Source organism: Ixodes scapularis, unplaced genomic scaffold, assembly GCF_016920785.2.
Source record: "Ixodes scapularis isolate PalLabHiFi unplaced genomic scaffold, ASM1692078v2 PGA_scaffold0__279_contigs__length_252992795, whole genome shotgun sequence".
Classification (NCBI taxonomy): Eukaryota; Metazoa; Arthropoda; class Arachnida; order Ixodida; family Ixodidae; genus Ixodes; species Ixodes scapularis.
In genome coordinates this window covers 62,444,330-62,467,537 of record NW_024609835.1, presented here as the reverse complement: position 1 = coordinate 62,467,537, position 23,208 = coordinate 62,444,330, and the positions used below count along the sequence as shown (strand labels likewise).

At 45.4% G+C, this 23,208-nt stretch overlaps 1 protein-coding gene across 1 annotated transcript in view; it reads right to left on the bottom strand.

Annotated features, from left to right (window-relative positions):
- The window catches only part of LOC8042731, a 351,040-nt gene that overhangs the window by 8,306 nt on the left and 319,526 nt on the right, over positions 1 to 23,208 (bottom strand). The window contains exons 4-5 of the mRNA XM_029972218.4: positions 7,358 to 7,491; positions 1,057 to 1,267 (exon numbers count right to left, since the gene is read on the bottom strand). Of these exons, the coding sequence (XP_029828078.2) occupies positions 1,057 to 1,267; positions 7,358 to 7,491 (345 nt within the window). The remainder of the gene's footprint in view (positions 1 to 1,056; positions 1,268 to 7,357; positions 7,492 to 23,208) is intronic.

Sequence of the window (23,208 nt, the reverse complement as noted above, 5' to 3'; positions counted from 1 at the left end):
TTTGGAACTTTCGTAGTTTTGATAACTGCAAAATTTAAGTCCGATCTATTGAGTGGAAACTGTATTATATATGCAATGTTACATTGCTTTACGATCGTAATTATAATTTATTTGTAATTATATGTTATATTGTATTGATGGCAGAACAGTGCCACCACCAGGACAAGATACGGGCAACAGAAACTGCGCACGTCGTTCAAGTTATCTCCTCCCTTGTATGGTAGTCAGAGGAGCTTCAAGCACGCAATGAAGTCGATTTTGGTTTGAGATGAAGGAAGCAGGTCGCTATTTTTTCTAAACGGAGTTCCGAAGCGATTAAATAGATTGGTGTCGCTAGAACGGCATCGCTAATTCACCGTTCGCTCAAATGAACACCTACATTCACTAAAGTGTGTCGTTCGATGAAACATCATAGGCGGGGCTTCGTTCGCTAAAACGTCCTTCGATCAAGCCAGTGCCTCCAATGCCGTACCCAACTCAATGTTAATCACGGCACATGGTAGTGGGTTAATACTTCAAGATTTATAGTTTCTACCATTTTGACGAAGTGAATAGAAAAGTACCTGTGAAAAGTAACTTCCTGTAGTTACAAGTTACTGGAAAATGTACCTAAGATACAAATACAGATACCGAGAAATTAAAGTACCTAGGTTTGTACCTCAGGTACAACAAAAGTACCTAGATACCGATTTCCAGTTACTTGTACCTAGGTACTTTACAACCCTGGTCACGACGCACACTTGGAGCCAGGAACTGTTCCGGAACGTGTTTCTACATATTTCGAAACGCCGTCCTCAGAGCAAGCCTGTTTCCGAATCGGCCAAATGGATCTCGCGACGCAAACATATATTGCGCTCAATTGTTTTCGGAAAAAGCTTAGTTTGTGATATAAACGTCATGTTCGGGCAATTAAAAAAATACATTTTGGGAGTTCAATGCTATTTTCTGTCTGTGTATGTGTTTGAACCCTCCGTTGAAACGTCCCGCGTTTTCCGATAGTCTTTGTTTCCGAGGGCCGAAATCGTGACAATACGAGAGGATAGTTCCCAGACTGACCCGGGTAGGGGATGGAAGGCACGGTGTCCCCGACGATGAACTCCTCGCTGGACATGAGGAACACCTCCGAGATGACGCTGACGCACTTGAGCTTGAGCGCGCTGCTGGCCAGGTGCTTGGGCCGGACCTCGAACGACAAGCCCAGGCTGGTGCTCTGCAGCCCGTTCACGTCGAATAGGGACTCGTACTCGCGCACCTGGTGGAACATGGCCTGCCGGAAAAACAGGTGTCACCGACCTTCTTCTCGCATACACAGAATACAGTATTTAAGGGGCGGCCATTTAAATTTGCTTAGAAGACGTTAAACGTCCCACGACGTTTTGGCGTCGTGTCATGGCGTCGAGTGAGGGGACGTCACACGACGTGGTCATGTGACGTGAAGTCAAGGCGCCACGTGATGCCAACCTGACATCACGTGTCGTGGAATATGCACGAACGCGTGAGCGGACGCAAGGACACCTTTTCGGAACTGGAGGTCTGCGTAATAAGGCCTCCCCTGTTTATGAGAGCAATGGGAGTTATGTAGGTGCCGCACTCGCCGCTACGACGAACGAGTTATGAAGGCGCTCCCGCAGTTATGAGACAGCATGTGGCTCTCTTCCGATACATTTAGACGTTCGCTGAGAACTGTGTCATCACGTGACGCCCAGTTATGTTTGCGGATGCGCTCAGCACGAGGAGGGTGAACCTTGGACAGGTATCATCGTCGAGGAAAGCGCACCCAAAAAGCGCCGATGATGATGATGGTTTTGTGGTTTCGAATGCGTCCTCATTAAAATTATGTTTATTGTAATTAAGAAGAAGACGGCTTAAAAAATATACAAACTAGAAAAAAAAATCTAAACTGATTTACCCGAAAACTAAAAGTACCAGCAAAAAAGAAAGAGAAAAACCCGGGAGAAGCGTTGTGGGGGGGCCACAAGTTCAACACCAATGTAATTAAACACAGGCAACTAAGTCTGCCGCTTTGCCGGATTAAGATGATAAACAAGAGCAAACAAAAGCGCCATCTACATTCAAAGGTTACTGGAAGAGATCTGTATTTTCAATTTAGCATAATATCAAGATCATCTGGATGACCTTCAAAGTGAGGATCGACGCTGGCCGGGTGTTGAGTTCGGCAAACGGGAGGGTTATAAAACCCCGCGAAAATCGGTCACACGACGGGGAGAGCTGTAATTTCCATAAAAGAGCGTGCTTTAATGACCTCCCCCGCTGATGGAAAAGCTCTCGGAAAAGTGGGAATACATTATATATGACATAATCAACGAGGTTGAGTACTTCGTTGTTTATTTTGTTTTAGCTTTTTGCCTTTTATTTATGGTGTACCCGAGAGTGAGAAATGTACTAACCAAGACATACTATTTATGAATTCACATTTGGAGTCGTACTTTGATAGCTCGAAGTCGGTACTAACGTTAACAGGGTGCGGCCGTAAGGACCAACATATTTGACACGTTTGCAGAATTCGAATTACAAGTGTACGTACCTAAAATTGGGCACGCGAGCGTTGTTTCGTAATTATTTTTATGTACATATTTTTTAGAGCTCAATACTGAGCTAGTGAAATATTAAAAAATAAAGCAAACTCTGAGGTCGGGTGTTTTCTATCTTTTATAGCGGCCTGTTTGTTTGTCAATGGTTTATGAGTTCGCTCCTGGGTGGCTTGCTGAACGCAAATATGCTAAATACCAATCACAGAGGCTGGCGACGAGCGAGATAATCTCGATAATTAATACTTGTAACCAAATGTACGAACAATGACCACCTGGGAGGAAGCTCACAAACCAGTGCGCAGAAGACGATCATCTGGTGTAGGGCAAAGCCGCGTATAGAGACAGTTTGGTCAAAGCGATTAGCGGGCAGAACCAGGGCGTTCACCAGGCGTAGATAGAGGGCTTGTCACGCTCTCTTGGCCAACCAGAAGCCGAAAAAATTCCCTAGCGGTGGTAGCCAGAAACAGTTTAATAAGGGCATAAGGGTTCAATGTAGTGCCTCATTATGGCTGAAAATATGGTGCACGTGATGTTTAGATTATGATCATGCAAAAAGTATAAGAAACTAATGTGCCACTTGAAGTGTTTTGATCGGACTGTGTGTGACCGCTTGCACGGCAGATTCCAGGCCCATGGCGCCTGGCGTATGTATTATGTCGATCGTTGCGCTAGTCGCGCTTTTCCACCATGATTTTGGATGACCGTGACGGAAACATCATGTGCACTATATTTTCAGTCACCAAGAGTCACTCCGACGCACTTACTAATTTCGCTTCTCGCGACCACCGCGACCACCGCCAGGGTATTATTTTCGGCTTCTGGTTGGCCGCATTCGAATTTCTGAAGACACCCTGGAACACGCCCACCCCGCTTTCAGCCAATGGCGCCTCCTCATTTTCCTCCTATACTTCCCAAGGAATATCCAAACTCTCCCCAGGTAAGGCTCTGGAGTAGGGCATTCCAGATGCACGGCCGCCGTTTTTGCTCTACTCTTTTTTATTATTTTACCATCTCCAAATTAAGCTCTGAACAAAACAAAAACAAGAAAAGAGAAGAAAAAAAAAGATAGACATAAAACTTCTTACAAAACTACAGTCGCGTACTCAATTACAGGTATGCACGGTTTGAACTCAAATTTATAAAAAAGCTTGCCATATGTGTTAAGCTTTACGGCCGCACCTTTCTCGGGGTTCTCGCAAATGAATCGAAATTAGCGAGTCTCGTTAAACCATGAGCTTATCAAAAATACTTACGCCAAATAGCTAGGCCCTCTAAACACAAACACATGCATTGTGCGTTTTGGTTGACGAATAACTAGTTTGTGTTATGAAGTTTAATTTTTCTAACATTCAGACATGTAAAAAGTGTTACATCACAACCCAACTCGAACACTCATAATTTTTTTTCTAGCTTGCGTTTTAATTGGCTGCGCCAGTCGGTGACATGGAGAAAAAAATAAGCTGCTGCTCGATTTTCACATATATCTCTCATTATTTGGCTCAAAAAGTCGGTTTGACGGCGGCCAAAATGGCCTTGGCGAATGCTCCACGAAAACTTCAGCGGGACAAAAAAAAAAAAAAAAACAAAAAAAACAACAACACCGAAGCAAGAAGTAACACATTCCCGATCATGCTTCTCAAGTTCTTTTGTCGGTGCGGCCGTCGGCCTTCTGAGATCTGCCAAGTCCACACCAAAATATCAAAGAATCGCTTAAAAATAATGAATAGAAAAAAAAAAACAGCGGAAACAGTTCACCAGCATGTCTGCAGACTGCATGCCGTAAGTGAAACCGACTTTCGTAAAACCGTCCTATAATTACGAAGAATTGCGATGTGAATCACAACTCGGTATACGGTGATGGTGACACTTCTAATTATGGACCCACTCGGTATAGGCAGGAGTGTGATCATGTAGCGTAAGGTTGATGTATGATTGAGGGGGAGGGATATGTTATACAGCCTGAACTTAGTCTGCCTCAACGGGTTACTTGTCTCCCAGCTATAGATGAAAAATTTAGCCAGTGCAGTAGAAACCGCTAGCCTAGGGTCTTTCACTTGCATCACGCAGTTGTGATACGCGACCGCAAGCCGGTACGATGCTCATCCAGATCGAAACGGGCAGGGGTGAGGATTGAACAAAGGATCCCTGGGTTCTGCAGCGCGGGCTTTCGCTCAAGATGCTCCGAGCTGGTATGCGCTAGCCCACCCGGTCACCGATCCCCATGTATGATTGGTCAGACAAGTACCTAGCTTTTATAACCCCGGCCAGCTTAGCAATGAAAGGAGTATAATCAAATAGTACCCTCTGCTTCCTGCTTTATTAAACTCAACCACTTTGATGTATGGCTCAAAATGCGTGCTTGAATTACAGTAAGTAGTTCAAGCACGAACACGGCCGGGCTGGAAGCGCGCACTTTTTCTCTCTTCTTACGGCCTTCGCGATTGGGGCAATCGCCACCTCCCGCCGCAATTAGCGGGGCGGGGGGGGGGGGGGGGGGGTTCACTTCACCCCTGGGCTACCCTTTGCCGTTTGCACAGAGCGCGTCTGACAGTGTCTCTCAGCGCTGTCGCAATTTGCGGCCGAGATTTTTATAGCCTTTGACACCTGATCCTTCTGTTTAGACCCTCAGCCACTATCTAATACGCTTCTGATGAGCCCAAAACGGTGAATATTTGACGCACATCTCCGAGAGATTCGGGAGTAAAAAGTAGTAAGTAAAGACAGCGAATGCAATTGCGGAAAAACTATACTGGTTTTTACATCCAGGACTTCTGTTACAACTCAAGAACAGGAGGAGACGGACCCCTTCTACATGGAGGAACTTTAAATGATAAATAATTCGTACACTCTCGTGAAATGTAAGCAGGCGCAATCTATCCATTGCCGTGGTCTGCATCATCATTTCAATGGCCGCACATGAAGTCGGTCAGTTGCTCTAGACGAGGGTGTAGTAGCCTGTACAATTTTCGCACAGTGCATATTACAGCCTAAAGTGCTTCCTTGAGGGCTTGTGCACATATCCAACTGATTTTTCGTTTCTGTCCGTGACTATCTTTGCATGGTTAATCAGAAGTATTCTGAGGAACTTGTTGCAAATTAAACCAGCCAAGCGGTTTGAGTGACTGTTGTCGATGCCCTCTGGGCAACTTAGGATTGACGCGTTTTCAAGATAGGGTGCAACGAGTAGTTGCAGAACTTCGTGCACATTTGTACGCGGAAGGTGCTTAACATCCTTTAAAAAAAGCAACAATCTTGTCCAGAAGTGCGAGGAACCTAGGATTTGAATAATGATTTCCGCTTTTATTCTGGCCTTGCAATAAGACAAACAGAGTATCACCTCTGCTACTCGCAGTCAACAGCATAACGCAGGCGTCACACCCAAACTCACTAATGAGTTTCACCAGATAGCCACCGACGGTACACCAGACCAGAGTATGTCACGGACGGAGATGGAGTGCAAGGCTCTTTAAGTTTTTTCAGGTCAGTGGTAACCGAGTCGGGCACAGCCGCTACTAGCTGGTCAGAATCAATATATGACATCTGTATTTGCTTAGAAGGGGCCTTTTCTTTGACAATGTGATCAAGGGCTGCTGTGACAGCCAATCCATCAAGCATGTCATTCCCTTCACAGATGGACGGTAGTCGTCCATGTGTGGTAGAGCTGGTAGAGTAACTTAAATCGGAGTGAAGTTCAATAAACCGTTGCCAAAACAAAAACCTACGAAGCTCGAACACCAGAGCAAAGCAGCTCGAAGCGACTCCCCGAGTGGGGTGAAGTGGGGTGAGGTGGTTTCGCCCCTGGCGGCAAGCAAGTGAACTACATACGGAGAAAAAATGCCATTGACTCCCGGGCGATTGCAAAGGCCGTAAGAAGAGAAAGAGAGCGCTTGCTTGCAGTCCGGCCGTGGCACGAACTGCAATAAGTAGTTCATGCAAATATGTGTTTATAAGAAATAACGAAAGCTCATAATTGAACAAACAAAATAAAAATGGTCATTCCACGAATATATAAAATGTAAAAGGTAATTGTCCAAGTTGGGAAAACTGAACAGCCTCCGCCATAGCAAAATGTCTTGACACCATCGTTCTTTTTTGTGGTCAGATTTCAGTCTAGAATTACCCCTTCGAGGTTCAACGAATTTAATCAAGAAACTCAATATTCTCCGTATAAATTAAAACCAAGTTTATCAATTCTTTTTTTTTTAATTTGGCGTGCTAAAATTTTCACTATAGGAGCATAAGAGGGTAACTAGTTATGCAATATATCTTACTCCATGTTAATAGAAAAAAAATCAAATATATGGCTATTTTCTTCCTTCACCAAAAGCGTTAAATGGTATTAGCCGGAAGGAATAATGATACCAGCCAAAGAGTAGATAGAGATTTAATAGAACTATTATCCCTCTGAATATATTATTTTCTTCTTGCCATCGTGTGTAACAAAAACACGCAACTGTCCTCATCGCGGAGTTCTGATTCATGAGCACATAGATATCACCTTCTGAATGGGAACATTTGCCTACTAGTAATGTGCATTTATTCTAAAGCTGTAGTTGAGTTTATGCGTTTTACCTAACAAGTATAAAGGAAGTATAAAAGAAACACGCGGCAACGTTTTCGTTCGTTAGTTACTTCGCAAACTAGATGCTTATTTACGAGGCGTTTGACACAAGTTCTATGATGTTTGAAATGTAAGTCACTGAGTCTGCCCAAAGGCCAGTCCTGACTAACTTAGTGAACCGTCCTACGGTTTACACAAATATACTCGTAATTGTCCATTTCTGTTATATATTTCCGCAACTTACCTCTTCGTCATTGACGAGCCAGACCAGCTTTGCGCCAGGCAGAGAGAATGGAGCCTTGCAAATCACGTCTACGCGGTCTCCGACGTTGTACTTTGCTCTTGTGCCGTGAATCGTTGGCCTCTGGTCGGGTATCACTGGAAAAAAAAATGTTAAGAAGCGCATCTAAAATTTCTAATATTTATCAATTTTGTCACGAATTGTTGGGTGGCAAGCAGAAATTTATGGATTCTAAAATGGCAGAACAGTTGGAAATACAGTTGTATAAAGCGCTCCATTTCCTGCTCTGCCCGCTAGACGGAAACAAACAGCTACTCGCATGCAGACGACGAAACCTTGTAAGGCGATTGACTGATAGGTCTATGTTGCCACAACAATCGCCATTTCGGTCCTTTCGAAGCTTCGAAAAAGTCTTTCTAAACCAGCCGCCCCAAGATCGTTATGAAGCGTCGTCGTACCGGAAGCGTTCCTGGACGGTTCGCTTACAAATATTTTTCAATGTCGCCAGGCACCGACGCCCCATGTGGGCTGTTGTGAAGATGTGCGCTTGTTTCGCCGGTGTGTGGATAACAATTTATAAAGCAACCTCTCACCGGGAATTTGGATCAGCAACCCCTAGAACGAAAGCCGCCAAGGAGAAACTCCTTATTGAATAGAACAAAATGACTACAATACGTGGAGCGTGGCTCTACTTACCCAGAATCCTGTGACTTTAGTGTAATGCAGACTATAATAGCAAGAGAACCGGCAATAGTGACCTCTAATATTCCCCATAGAAAAGCGCTTGTTTATTTTGGTTTTACTATAGTAAAAGAAATCGTCTTTATCTCCCATACAACCCTATTCATTCTTAAGACCCTTTAAAACGACATTGTTTCACTCACGTTAAACGATACATACTTCAATCAAACATTGATATTTTTAATTTATTTCGAAAATAAAATTCAGTAGCATTGATTTTATTTCAAGTTTCCAACAGGCAAAACGATTTCGAGTAAACGAAAAATATCAGTCAGTTATTTATTTTAGCACACATGGCTGTTCGTATTACAGAGTAATCGTGGTGAGAAACTCGCTAGCGGAGCTTTTGTTTTCCTGCACTCCGGGTAGTGCACGTGCTTGCCACGTGGTTATGTTTTCATTTTCATAGTGCATCGAAGCTTGGCATTGCACGTGCTTGCACCAGCAGAGGAAGTTGAAGCATCGTCACTCTGTGTTGTGAAAAAATTCCACCAGGCAGCGAAACCCAAACTTCTCGGCGCGAATATTCAGGCGGGGGCTCCAAAGTTTTCAAATAAAGCTTTTTAACGAATTAAGCTCAGGTCATCTTTCGCCCGACAATAATTAATCCTTTATAACAGTCGAAAAACAACAACGATCCCGTCGAATCCGTAATGCAGCAGTGATTATAATCGCGGATGCCGTTTGATCTCTCGTTTGAACAATCAAGCAAAATTCAGTAACGTGGTAAGTTGCTATTCATTATGTGCAAGCAGAGTTACAAACTCATCAGGCATGCGGATGTTCTTTCTCTTTGTGAGAGCATCGGCAGCAGATATACATGATATTTTTGTTTATGCCCGGGTTTCATGTTTTGAATCTTTAACTAGCGAACTGATAAAATATTTCTCCCCCAAACATCGCCGGTAAGGACTTCCAAGAATATCCCTCCAAACTCTAGAAATTAAAAAAAAGGAACAAAAAAAGTACTTGCCGGTTTAAAGGACGCTGTTATGCGACCATTCTTATTACAGTTAAAAAGTCCAGCGCGACGAGCCGAGCAAATGAGGAAACTCTTTTCTTCAGCTTGGGTTACCAATTTGATAGCGCAATTGTAATTTTTATTTTTATTTTATTCTGTTCTCAGCTTATTGAGCTAAAAGTAAAATGGAAATTTTTATGTCGCATAAAAATATTATTGAAGTATCCCTGGGCATCACAAAAAAAGTGAAATAAGATAAAGAGGATGAGGGTAAAGGGGCTCGGGACGATCTGGAGCAAAGGAATGTGCTCGAGTAATTTTCTTTGGAGTCCCTTGCTCGAAATTTTACGCCGCGCTAAGCCCGAGCACGATGTAGAAAAATGGACGACGCGTGGAGAAAATAGACGGAAAAAACCTTAAAGGTAAACTGGCTGCGATGAAAAAAAGAATTCACAAAGAAGGGCTGCGAAAAATTTGTCATTCCAGTTACATTTTGTTTTTACGGAAAGCAATAATTTGTTTCATGTGTACCGGAACTGTGTAGAATTATGGCGACCGCATACCTCGGAACCATATGCCCGAAATAAAATGTGTCTCTTTCATTTTGAGCGATGGATTTCTGCACGTTTATTATGGACTATGTGTACGTTTAAAAAGGAAGAGATAGAGAGAGAGAGAGAGAAAGAGAGAGAGAAAAAGAAGCTGGCCTCATTGTCGGGGCGTGGCGTTCCGGCTCGAAATTAAGCTTTACATTATTAATTAAGGGGAGCTTTCAATAAAAGGTTTTGTTTAGCTTCGTAAATGATATTCTGTAAATTATTATTTTTAAACGCAGAACGCCATGTAGGGTTGAACCTCGGACCTCGCACCCGCGAATTAAAATATACGTGTTACACGAGCTCACCAGTAACCTTGCTATTACTTCCTTTAGAAACATATGTGAATTTGTTGCAGGTGTTTGCGTGAAATTTGGTCGAAGTTGCATAAGCTACATGACGCCGGTCGGAGATTTGTGTGTTGCTGCGTTCCATGGCACTGTGGAAGTCTCCAAAATGAGATAGCTAATGTCTTAGATAGCCGCAAGTGCGCACAGCCAACCCACCACTGCACATGGCCACAAACATTGTTTTAGAAAGCGCAGCTTTTAATCGAGCGGTACATTAGGAAGGCGCTTTTCAGGCTCCTAAGCAACCCATAAACAAAGTCCCATGTCGTTACCAGACTCTAAAATTAAGGCTGGTTTACACCGCTTTAAGAAGAGCGATATCAGGAGCGGTTCCAACTAAAGTGTCTGGATATACCGGGAAAATTGCGCCAAGCTTCCCGCATGGTCGCCATTTTGGTTTATGGAACAAACCATTTCTCCTTGACCTCTCCATTCTTGTTGAGCCGATCCAAACTTCCGGAGACAGATTGCTTACTAAATAAATTTCTTGGATACCGACATTTCAGTTAACAACACACCGGCGAAAAAAGCGCCGATGTTCACACCGCTACCACATGCGATATCGGTTCTTAACGTCATTGAAGAATAATTTTCCTGGCTTGAAATACTCAAGAACAACAATACAATTACAAGGGATCTGTGTAGATATTCATGATTGATTCCATGCACATTGCGAAGCACCCTTATATTGACGAAGAACGCTTCAAAGATTTAACTTCGAAGATTTAAATGGATCAAAGAGGTGATGGCCGTGTTAACTGAGATTCATCAACGAATCACCTTGCGAAGCTTAGTCGTCTGTAGTTAATATCTGTTTTGTGTCCGGCTGGCAGGCATAAAAGGCAATGGTGCTACTTTACCAGGGTCGCTAAACTCGTCAACAAAAATATTCTTTGTGTTATGACATAGTGGGGGGAGGAGCCGAAAGATTGCTGCAAAGTTTTCTTTTCTCACAAACCCGCAGATCCGTCTGTCTTCGTGACGTTTTTCGTTGAGGGGACGAAAAATCCCTACGCCTCCCTAGGCACAAAACAAGAGCAGCACTAGAGAGCGCGCGGAGACGACCGTGGCTCATACGTGTGACGTCACGACAAAGATTATCAGCTGCGACCCTCATGTTTGATGGTCTCTAAAAAGCACGATGGATGCTTGGGAATTGCATTTTAGAATCAACACCGTCGAAGTCGATAGTTTGGTATCGTTCTTATTTCCGCCAATAAAGCAGAATTTACTAAAAAGCGTCCCTGCCGTTCTTTTGATTTATCTCGGCCTTTGGAATCTGGCCAAAGTGTAGCCCGACGTGGCTAGGTCACAACCAGCCGACTGCCGTTGTCCACTTTCGGGTGAATTTCGCCTCCGGGCAGTTGTCCCGTCATCGGCGGGATAAAATCATTTTATGGTAGACATTCGAAGATCAGTCAGTTTGGGATTAAGTATGTTTATCAACGGAAATAAGGAAATAAAAGTAATGTCAGGTTGTCAATATTGGCGGTGATGCTTCAAGAACGCAAGGACACTAAACTTGGCATCGTCGATTTGAATACGCACCGTCAAATTTGTCGTTCACAACTGATAATCCTGACTCCATCGTCAAAGGTATCAACTATAAAATGACGTCACTGAACGCGCCCGCACACTATATACGTGCCCTGGCACGAGTCTTTCGCTTGAAAGTCTGTCATGACCACTCTTGAGTTCATGGAACGCGAGCCGTTTTAATTCCAGGATCTATTGAACTGTTATTTCGAAAATTGCAGGCTGTGCTGTTCCTCGTCATTGCTCATTGGAAAACCTCTAAGCGGGGTCGTCGAAACAGGAGGATGGGGAGGGGGGGGGGGATTTAGCCCCCCCTTCCCCCAGTTGCGTCGAAAGAGGGGGCAAGGGGCATAAGGGTGGAAGGGGGCGGGGGGTACCGCCCCAGCCCTGAACCACCATAACATTTCAGAGAGTTATAAGAAAGTATTAGGGGAAAGGAATATACCCCTTCTTCACCACCACCCACCTCCTCTCTCTCTCTCTTTCGCGGACAATTTTTACGGCCCTTCTTGAGACTCCTATTTGTGTGCGTGTGTGTGTGTGTGTGTGTGTGGGTGTTGGTCGTACCTTAATTGTTTCTTTAGAGCGCAGCTCTTCGGCGCCCGTTTCCGGGGTTCGCGGCGTGGGCGTCGCCGTCGGCGTAACCGGCCTGCTAAATCTAGCGCGAAATTGACGTCACATGACCTCAACACCAATTCAATTCCCAGCTACGTGACTTGAACGCCAATTCATTTCTCCGCTAGATTGTCATGTGATGTCCTTTTCCCTGCTAAATTTAGCTGAGAAACTGAATGGGAGGAGGAGGGGAGGAGAGGAAGAGGGGAGGAGGAGGGGCATACCCTCCTCTCCGTACCCTCTTTTATTCCTCCTCAAGAGGTGAGCTCTAATTTCGCATTAAAAAGATTTGTAAACGTCTTTAATTTTTTTTATTTCCCTTTCTTCGGCTTTTTTTTTTTTTGTCATCCCCCGTTTCCTCTCATCTCTCAGACATTACCGACGTCTCTACACAAACCGCCTGTGGCTGACCACGGTGGCGTTGTTGACAGTGGCGGAAGATGAGCTCTATAAAGCCGCCCGCGTGCACCGCGCACGGCTCCACAACAACACAAAGTTCAATCTTCGCCTCGATTCCGAAGCGAAGATTTTGGCCTCAAATAATTCCTTCCCAAAGTAGTGAAACGTCACTTTGTCGTCACCAATAACTTCCACAAACGACGATCTTGCGACGAGAAAGTTCAGAGTATTTACCGGCCGCCTAGGTACAATCTACGCATCATTGACTTTAACGCGGCGTAGGGATGTAGGGACACTCGGGCGAGACGTCATCAGTGCAGCCGTTCAATCGGCTGGCACCACGGTGTTGCTCGCACGCGCTTCGGTGGAGCTCGCTACGACTTTGTGTTTTACATTCTCGCTGGAATTTGAGCACCGAGAGAGCTTGGATGATTGACACCTCGCTCGGCTTGACGTCAGCGTCACGAGAGTCCAATTAGCGCGTTCCGCAACTTTCGGACACAAAGTTGTGCTCGACGAGTTTAGCTACCCAGGATGCAGTGACTCTTGTTCGAACCAACGTTCTTTGGTTCCAACTGCATTGCTTACTGGGATAAAAAAGCACACCTTGATCACATCTTCCGGCATTGTTCATAATACAGTGATATCTGGAAGACATCACAGTATTACTCTAGGCAGTGTTGGGAAGTATTGTGCTTAAAGCACTGCTTCAAGTAGGTTAAGAAAACTTGTACTTGTGCAAGCGGTTCCAAATTCAAAAGTCGGAGGGGCCGGAATTTGGCGCCATTTACGAAAATGTCTAATCTGTGGCTTCTTGACTTCATCGAATGTTTACCCCCTTTTCTGAAAATAACGGATGCAACCCCGATAACCTCTAAGGCAATGCATACCTGTTAAAATAAAAACGCTGCCCTGGAAAAACAGGATGTTTTACAGTTTGGTGGCGTTATGGATCTAGTATGTATATAAGGAATGTGGTTAAATAAAATTTTTCTACCAAATGTCAGAGTAATTTTTCTCCTTTTGCTTCAGTTTCGAGTTAAATTTATCATGGTAAACTTCAACCATCTTGCCTGTACACCAACTGTATTTTCGTTAAGTGTATACGGGAATGAAAGGGCATCACGAAAGATTCTATTAAAAAAGTACTTGTACCTTACTTTGAAAGTAAATTGTATTTAGGGTACTTCATTTCAAATACATTGTGCCCGTGGTGTACCTAGTAATTCACTTGAAGTACATAACTTCTCATCAACTTTGTACTTTAGTTCAAGTACTTTTTGATGCCGTTTATCCAACACTGAGTTTAGGCCACGACCGCCCAAGTGTCTGCTACTAGGGATTTACTATTTCCCGGTAATAGCAGGCAACGGATGCAGACGGCTTTCAAATCACTGCTTGATTTTGCTCACAAGACTGGCTTGCGGACCGCGCACATTTCTCGACATATTCACCAGGCCTAGTTAACGCACGTTGTGCTGAATAATAAACCACATGCGAAATTGTTCAAACGTCTGGCAACACTCTGTGCGCTGCCATTTATGTTAGGTAGAGATTACTCCTCTGTTTGTCAATTTCGTACCGGTGTCGGTAACAATCGAATCTTACAGCTCACCGTCATGGATCGTCACCCACACCTGCGAGCTAAGGGTTAGTGTTGTTTTAAGCTCTCCCTCGCACATGTACGTGCTCGTCGCCCCGCCGGTCGCTGGGTTCTTGCCGTAACCAACATAGCGGACGTACACGTTGGCTTGGTTTTCGAAGGTACCTGCGCCAGTGCCTGCAAAGGCACGGGCGCGAGTGCCTGGTTTTCGAAAGCGCTTTTCCTGCGTGAGCGCTTGCGCTAGCGAAGGATTCTTCAGAACTACGCTTTCGCGCACTGGCCTTTGCCAGCGCCGAATTCAACTGGCGAGACGGAGTGTGTTCTTCAGCACCCCACTAGATGACTCCGTGCATTTCGCATATCGTCTATTGGTCGTCGAAAAAATAATCATGAGGCAGGTGAAAGTCGCAGCTAAGTAAGCATTCGGATTCACCGGACGTGTTTAGGGTCTATAGTCGTTCAGTGATCTTTAGAAAGCACCGACAAACCTTAGTCAAAGTGAAGGGCTAACTTAAGGCCACGGTGTACTTAAGGCTGAACTCCATGGGACGAATATGCTGCGAATAACCGACGAAGTTTGCCCGGCGGCGGCTTTTGCTCTGCACGTGGCATCAGCACAGTGGCTGCTACGTCACGCGCAAAGCGAGCGTGCCGTCGGGCGGCGTTCGCCAGTTATTCGTCACATAATTCGTTCCATGGAGTTGAGCCTTTAGTGGATAATTAGTGGTTCACAGTAATTTTGGATATCCATCACCGTCGAACGCGAACGTTAACGAAGCGTTTACTATTTTTAAGCTTCGTGGAACAAATCTAGAAACTATCGCAGGACCACATGTTATCAAAATCGACAAGTGTAAGGTTCAGGAATGGGCTTAAGCGATCTAGGCTGGTCGCTGGGCAATGTTGGGCAATGCCTCACCAACACTCAGCAACGACAAGCTCAAGTAGATGGAACTGGAGGGCCGGTTGACAAACTCTATCTCCTCGTTCCTCAACAACCGTATATTCACGGTCACCGTACAGGGGACAGAAACTCGACTGTGGAAACTATAGCACGGTGCTCCAAGAGGGCGCCGTCCCCAGTCCCCTTTTATTCAACGTTCTTACGCCGGGCATACCGAGTAGCTCGACCAGTTCGAGCACTTGGTCTAGCGGTGTATGCGAACGACGTTACTATCTGGACCCGATCGGGCTCTATCGGACAGCAGCAAGATGCCATCCACGAGGGTTAGGCATCATCGACGCATACCTCATATCTGTGCGCCTTACCCCATCTCCCACGAAATCGTCATACATCGTACCCGGAGGCAAGCATGCACAGAAAGAGGCTGCTCCGCTCTCCCAAGTTCCCCTTCTCGCGGGTCATCCACTCCTAGGAAAAAAGTGAATCACCGTCCTCGGCCTTCCCATTGAAGCCAGCAACAGCGGTAAGTTGTGGATGACAACAATCAAGCACGACTCTCCACAACCTCATAGCCCGCACTGCGGGACGATCGTGTTTAAAGGGATACTGACAGTGTATTTGTGCTCGCCAAGGTTTTTATTTGCACATGTAATATAAGAGCCCAACTACCCAGAACACAATTTACGGCTCGAAATTCGTTTTCTTTCCGCCCGAAAAGCGTCGATCAAGAACTCGTCGGCTTGAGTCGCGCTCACTCTCTTCCCCATAGTCACCTGCCGTTTTCTATCTTTTAGATACGACCACCAAAGATAATCAAAGTCATGGTTCATTGAAGGCACACACTCAACATTAAAAATAGAAACGAAATATAATAACTATTTTTGTGGCCCCTAAAAAGATGCACATGTGTTGATTTAAAAAAAAAAAAAAAAAAAAAAAAAAAAACGAAGTTGCACAGCCACGTGATTTTCGGTAACACTCTCCGCCTCTGCATTTTTTCTTCCTCCCCAGTCCAGTTTCGGTTTCTAGCAGTTCCGTTGTTTTTATTTTCTTAAACATATACGGTTACGCTGTAGCAAAAATATTGACCTGGTAGTCTTCTTATACCATAAAGGATTGCCTAACAAAAATTTAAAAAAAAAGAGTTGGGGGGGGGGGGGGGTCGGTCAGTGTCTCTTTAAACCCGAAGAACACGCTCAAACTTCTGAACCTCGGGCTAGTAGTGTCGCGAATACTCTATGCGATGTCCTTCCTGACGCTCACCAAGACCCAAAGAGACAGATAAGAAACTCTTAACCGACGGAATGCACGGATGGCCCTGGACTTACCGATGGACACTATGACGGAAGAGATCTTCAGGGAGGCCAGTTTTAACACTCTCAGAGACTTGGCACATGATGTTCGGATCGGCCAAGTGCAGCTCTTGTCGCTCACGAAGCCGGGCCGAGTCATTCTTCAACGAATTGATACCATCCCCAAGCGTCACTCCTACCGAAACTCGCCCCACCCTGGACGCCAGACACTGCCAGCGTGGAATCCATTCGTAAGCACGTCGGAGACTATGACCTCAATCGCATGTTGGGCATGGCGTCGGGCTAGTAGCCCGACGCCATGCCCAACGTGAAATAGTGGACCTCGAAGTCACGCATATATTCACAGACGCCTCCATCGGCCCTAATTTTACAAAAATCGCCTTCTGCACAAAGGAGAAGGAAATAGGTGCCACCCGAAGCATAAGCACATACCTGACCCCAAAGACAGCCGAACTTCTAGCCATAGAGACAGCACTCGAATATGTGGAGTCGAAAACCCGACGGTTCGCCTTTGCCACCGTGGCCGTACACATTGGCTGCCAAGCGGCGCTCAGGCATACAGAGAAGACCCTTGACATCGCACACGTGGAGCGAAGCATCAGCACAACACTGGACCGCCTCGCATTCGAGCATGGAATAAACGTTCGGCTTGGATAGGTGCCGGGGCACGCGGGAGTGAAGGGTAACGGGCGGGCCTATCGGCTCGCCCGTGAGACAAGGTAACATGAAAGCCACCCACCACGTTGTTCTCCACCTGCGCGAGGCCACGACGGAGGCTCTCCCCACGCAGCAACGGACGAACAAGATCCCGACTTCAGTGACGTACACACTGCACTTCAAAAGGACCGTGAACAGGCACTTCTCCGCAAGCTGCCAGGAGAAAAGATTCACCCAATACCAAAGGGCCTCACCAGGTGGGAAACTGTCACCCTTAAAGAGACACTGACATTCCCCAAAACTTAATTTTTTTTTTGTGACGAATTTATTATGGTGTCAGAAGACTACCCAATCAATATTTTGCTACAGCGTCACGTATATTTTCAAGAAATAAAAATAAACGCAAACTGCTCAAAATTAAAACCGAAACTGGACTGGGGAGGACAAGAAGAGAGAGAGAGAGATAGAGAAGTTTTGAAAAGAAAGGAAGCCCGTGGGGAGGAAGAAGTGTAGAGCAGAGTTGCTAAAAATCACGTGGCTTGGCAACTTTTTTTTTTTTTTATCAACGGATTTGCAGTTTTTCAGGAGCCACAAAATTAGGGTTTCTATTTTGTTTCTATTTTTAATATTGAGTGTGCGCCTTCGATGACCCACGACAACATTGATTATCTTTGGTGTTTGTGTTTAAATCACAAAAAATGGCACGTGACTACGAAGAAGAGAGTGAGCGCGATTCAAGCCGGCCAGTTCTCTATCAACGGTTTTCGGGCGAGAAGAAATCGAATTTCGAGCCGTAAATTGTGTTCTGGGTAGTTGGGCTCTGATATGTCATGTACAAATAAAAACCTTGGCGAACATAAATACCCTGTCAATGTCCCTTTAATAGAATACGTACCGGCACGACGGTCACTCCTCCCACCGATAAGTATATCGATCGGATACGAACGACCCAACATGCTCGTACTGCCCTTCCGGGGCGTGAGCCACCCAACAGCACTTGCTATAAGACTGCCCAGGCCTTGCTACCCACCGTCATCGCGCCTGGCAGCAACTCAGAAGCAGCGCGGAATGCCCATCAGCGCCACAATCCATTGAAGAGTGGACCCTCCCGACTTGGCCCCCATGACTACAAAGAACACTTTACAACTTCGATCTGCTGGCATTGAAAGACTCTTATAACCCCCCCCCCCCCCCCCCCTTCTCCCCTGACCCGACGGGACAACCACAGGGCCAGAGGTCTCGACATTAATAAAATAAACGTTTTCACCACCACCGTGGACTGAACAAAGTTTAACACATGCTGTGATGCTTAAAATGTAATGACTAATTACCAAATTCCCGCTCGGAAAATAATTGCTAACCAAAAGCCGTCTTCCGGTAACGTTCCTGGAATCCACTAAGAAGTGCGGACATTGGAGCCTGAATTAACGCGGGGTTTGTGGCAACAAACAACTTAACAAAGCAGGCTGCCAACTTTAAGAGCATGAAGTGATTCGATCGAAGGAGGCAGAACAAAAGCAGTCCATCGTCAGCATAAAATTATCGGGAGAGGTCGCTAACACAATTCGTCCACGGTACATTAGATCACCGCAATCGTGATTAAAAAAAAAAAGAAAAAAAAAAGTTAGGGCCTGGTTTCAAAATCTGCGTATACACTTCCAGGGACGTTCATTTTTCGCCGACGCGGGTTTTCTCTTATGCATTCTGCGGTGTTGAGCCCGAAAGAGCTTCTCGAGATAAATCTCGATCAAAGGAGAGTGCTCGTTGCGGTATTCTTTATCTTGTCGCCCTATATTCACGCAAGGCTTCCGATCGTCACGGTTGGCCGACCACTTTCTGCCGGAATGCAGCAGCCAACCTCGGTCGGATCTTCGCTGCGCACTCAAACGCCGCAGAGAAAAAAAAATATGTATATAACAAGAGGGAGAGAAATAGGGAGAAGAAAGAGAGAGAACGGCGCTACATACTGCAGTGAGAAAAAAAAGAAGGAAAACAAAAACAAAGTGGCGCACGAGTTTCAAACAATCTCATGCAGCAAGTGGCTTCCTTATCATAACAACGTGTTCTCACTTTCTCTCCATAAAACGTTCCCCTTGATCTTTTTTTTTTATTTTTTTTTAATTTTTTTTTGGGCAGGGGGTGGATGGGAGAAGACGTGGGGGAAAGACTACATTCCAAGAGGTTGGCCGAGAAGCTGCTAAAACCGTGAAATATAATGCGATTTGTTAAAAAGAAAGCAGCAATAATAGGCGCTCGGTTATTTGTTTTGCTTTTTCTGAGCAATGGCGCTGCGGGATCAAATTTGTTAGAATGTTTTGGGTAACCGTGTGCAAGGATTCTAAATTTGCTGCTGAATGCGAACCTTTTGTTGTGGAGATACCGTTATTGTAGTGAGTCAATAAACTTCGACCACTTCCAAGTTGCTTTAATTTCTTCCAGCAGAAAGTTCTTTTTTTTTCCCCGCTGATTTGCCTTTTGGTTGTGGATGAGTGTTTCAATGTCATTTGAAGCGGTATAATTTTGGCAAGGCACTTTGTATATTTTATTTGTGTACTTTACTAAGATGGACATGGATGTAAGAGCCATTGACTATGGATTTTTATCACTGAATGTATTGTCATTTGTATCGTTTTTGTAAAAATAAAGAATGACAAAATAGGTAAACACATTGGATTAGCTATCGCATCCTGGATGTAGTGATAATAGTCCACGGAAAAGGGGAACAAGAAGGACAAGGGATAAAAACAAATATACACAAACTAGTTGACTTGTGCGCGACTGAAAAAAAATTCGCCTGGTCCTGGTATCAAACCAAAGACCTCTCCATTTCGAATGAAGCGCTCTACTAACTGCGCTATCCAGGAGTTCGATATCAGTAGATTAAGCGGGTGTTAACAGCTTCCACCAGCCTAACACCAAGAGAGCGGAACGACCTGCATCTTAGGGTTATGAATATAATGCAATTAGTGCAAAGTTACAAGCGAGCTGCACAAGAAAAGCGATAATAATCACTGCAGAAAAAGAACAAGGGGGACAAATGACAAACACGAATTTCCGAAAACAGTTAGGTGAGTTGTGCACGACTGAAATCATATTTTGCTATGATTGCAATAGTATCTTTGAATTAACTGCATTATCATCTTGACCTTAACATGCAGGCCGTTCACCCTTGTTGGTGTTTGACTGGTGGCAGCTGTTAAAACCCGCTTCTTCTACTGACGTCTAACTCCAGGTTAGCTCAGGTTGAAGAGCGCTCCACTAGAAATGGAGAGGTCCGTGTTTGGTGCCAGGACCAGGCGAATTTTTTTCAGTCGCGCACCAGTCACCTAGTTGTTTTTGTATATTTGCGTTTGTTCTTGGCCTTTGTTCCCCTCTCCAGGGATCATTATCGCTATCCCCAGGTTGCGGGTTTGAATCTGTGGTAACCAGCGAGAGATGGCGCCACCGCCAGATCGGCGGGGCCGCGGTTTGGACACGAGCGCGGAAGCCTGGAACGCATGGAAGAAGTCGCCAATGGAATTCGAGCTGTTTGCGGTCGCAACTCACCTGATGGACCGACCTGACATGGTGCAAACGTCAACACTTCTCTTCTGCATTGGAGAAGGTAGGCAAATTTACACTCTACCTTTCCATTCGATAACGAGGAAGACAGAGAGAAGCCCAGAGCCCCGAAGAATAAGTTCGCGGTGAACATGAAGTCAGTGATCAACCTCACGTACCACGATTTATCTTCAGGAAAAGAAACCAAAAAGAAGGTGTGAAATTTGATGAGTGGTTGACGGAACTGAGGGTGCTTGTGCGCAACTGCAAGTACGGCGACGTCGAAGAACGTATGCTAAGAAGCCGAATCATATTTGGAACTAAAAACCGACAGTTGCAGCAGAAACTGATTAATGACGATCCTACCTTTGACAAAGTCCTGGAGTTATGCCGAACAAGGGAAGGAACTGAAGAACAGTTCAACGAAGTTCGCGGAAAGGACGAGCGACACGAGGGCACACTGGCAGTAAAGGTGCTCAAAAGAGCGGACCAAGCTACGTGCCATTGTTGCGGCTTCGTTCATCGCTCGAACACGTGTTCAGCTACTGGAAAACAGAGCCTTGGTTGTGGTGAAAAGGTAAATTTTGCAAAATGTGCAAGAGCGGAACCCAGACTCAGACCACCGTCAGAAAAGCCAGTCGAAAAAGGAACGAAAATATGATTCCAAAGTGCGTCAAGTAGAGCAGAAAGGTACGGACGAAAGCGATGAAGATTATCTGCTGTACCATTTAACCATAGATAAGATAGAGAAAGACAACTGATGGAGCGAGACAGACACAATAGAAACCGATCAAGTATGCTGAATGCTCGACACCGGGGCTAATTTTTCAGTCATCCCAGAGAGACAGCTTCGTTTAATATCAAGAAATAAAGTCCGAAAATACGACACCGTACTGTCATCGTTTTTTGACCATAAGAAAGAAGCATGTAGAAGAACAACACTGACAATGTCGAATGGAGTCAGAGCAATCTAGGAGGGGTTCTTTGTGGTCAAGGAAGACGTTCCGGTGACGTTGGGAGGAGAACTAAGTGAAAAGCTCGGAATGATCAAGCGTCTGGCTTCAATGTCAAAAGAACACGAAGACACAAATGCAGCAAGTACAAATCTTTGTTACCCTGCCGGACCATACACTGACGTTTTCCGCGGACTGGGAAAGGTCAAGAAATTTGTGTACAACATGAAGGTGAAGTCAGGTTCACAAGGCGTCGTTCGCCCAGCCAGGAAGCTGCCTGTGGCACTAAAAGAAAAGGTCAAGTGTGAACTTCAAAGAATGGAGAACCAGCGAGTTCTGGCTAAAGTAGAATAACCGACAAAATGGGCCAGTTTCTTGGTAGTTGTCGCAAAGAAGGATAAAGTGTGCATCTGCATGGGCCCAGTTGACTGGAATTGAGTTACGAGGAGAAAACATTACCATGACGACCATGAAGGACATTGCCGTTGGATTGGCGGGGGCGAAAGTATTCTTAGCTCTAGACGGATCCTCGGGATTCTCGCAGATCGAACTTGATGAAGAGATTTCAAAGTTGTGCACCTTGAGTACTTCGTATAGAGGGCCCAGGTTTACGAGAATACCCTTCGGAATAAGCACAGCCCCTGAAGGTTTTCAGCGTGTCATGAACGAAGTAATATTTGGACTCACCGGAATGGTAGTTGTGATAGAGGACATATAGGTATTAGTAAAAACCCGTCAGGAACATGACGAGAATCTTCGACACTTGCTTCAACGCTATCGAGAGGTGAATCTTCAATTTAACCCAAAGAAGATCCAATTTGCCAAGACAGAAGTGTACTACCTCGGACAAGTGCTCACTGGTGATGGAGTAGCTGTTGACCAAGAGAGAATTAAGACCCTACTGGAGATTGTGGTGGCTGCCGCCACACTGCTCCGGCGGAGGGCAAAATGCCCGACGGCAGCACCACGCGATGGCAGCGCCACGCGACGGCAGGGCGCAGCTTGGGGGGGGGGGGGGGGGGGGGGGGATGGCGCAGGGCATTCGAGGTGGAGACGGAGAATAAACAAGATGTAACGAACCCTTCCTTGTGACTACGTGTTCTTCCGGGGTGGACCGCACGGACGAGAACCCGGTGCTTCCAAGGTGTGGGCAGGGAAACCTACAAGATCGATTAATCAAAAGATCGCTATGGATTTCGAACATTTCTTGGTATGATCACCTACTTGTCGAGCTTCATACCATGACTCTTCGAGCGTGGGGCGCCACTACGAGAAGTGATGAGGAAAGAGATCGCATGGGTATGGATGGAAGACCAACAAAGACGTTTCGAAGACCTGCGAGACGCTTTGACGAAGGCACCAGTTCTGATTTACTACACTGCAGAAGAACCGATTACTCTGTCAGTCGACGCAAGCCAATATGGTGCAGGGGCAGTTATCACTGAAAACGGAAGACCAATAACCTATTTGTCGAGAACTTTGACAGCCGCACAGATCAAGTATGCGTATATTGAGAAAGAGATGCTGGGCTATCGTTCATGAATGCACAAAGTTCCACCATTACATATTGGGCAAATCAAACGTAACACTAGAATCCGATCACAGGCCGTTACAAGCTATTTTCACGAAACCGTTACGTCAGTGCCCGATGAGACTGCAGCGAATTAAAATGGCTCTTTAAAGATA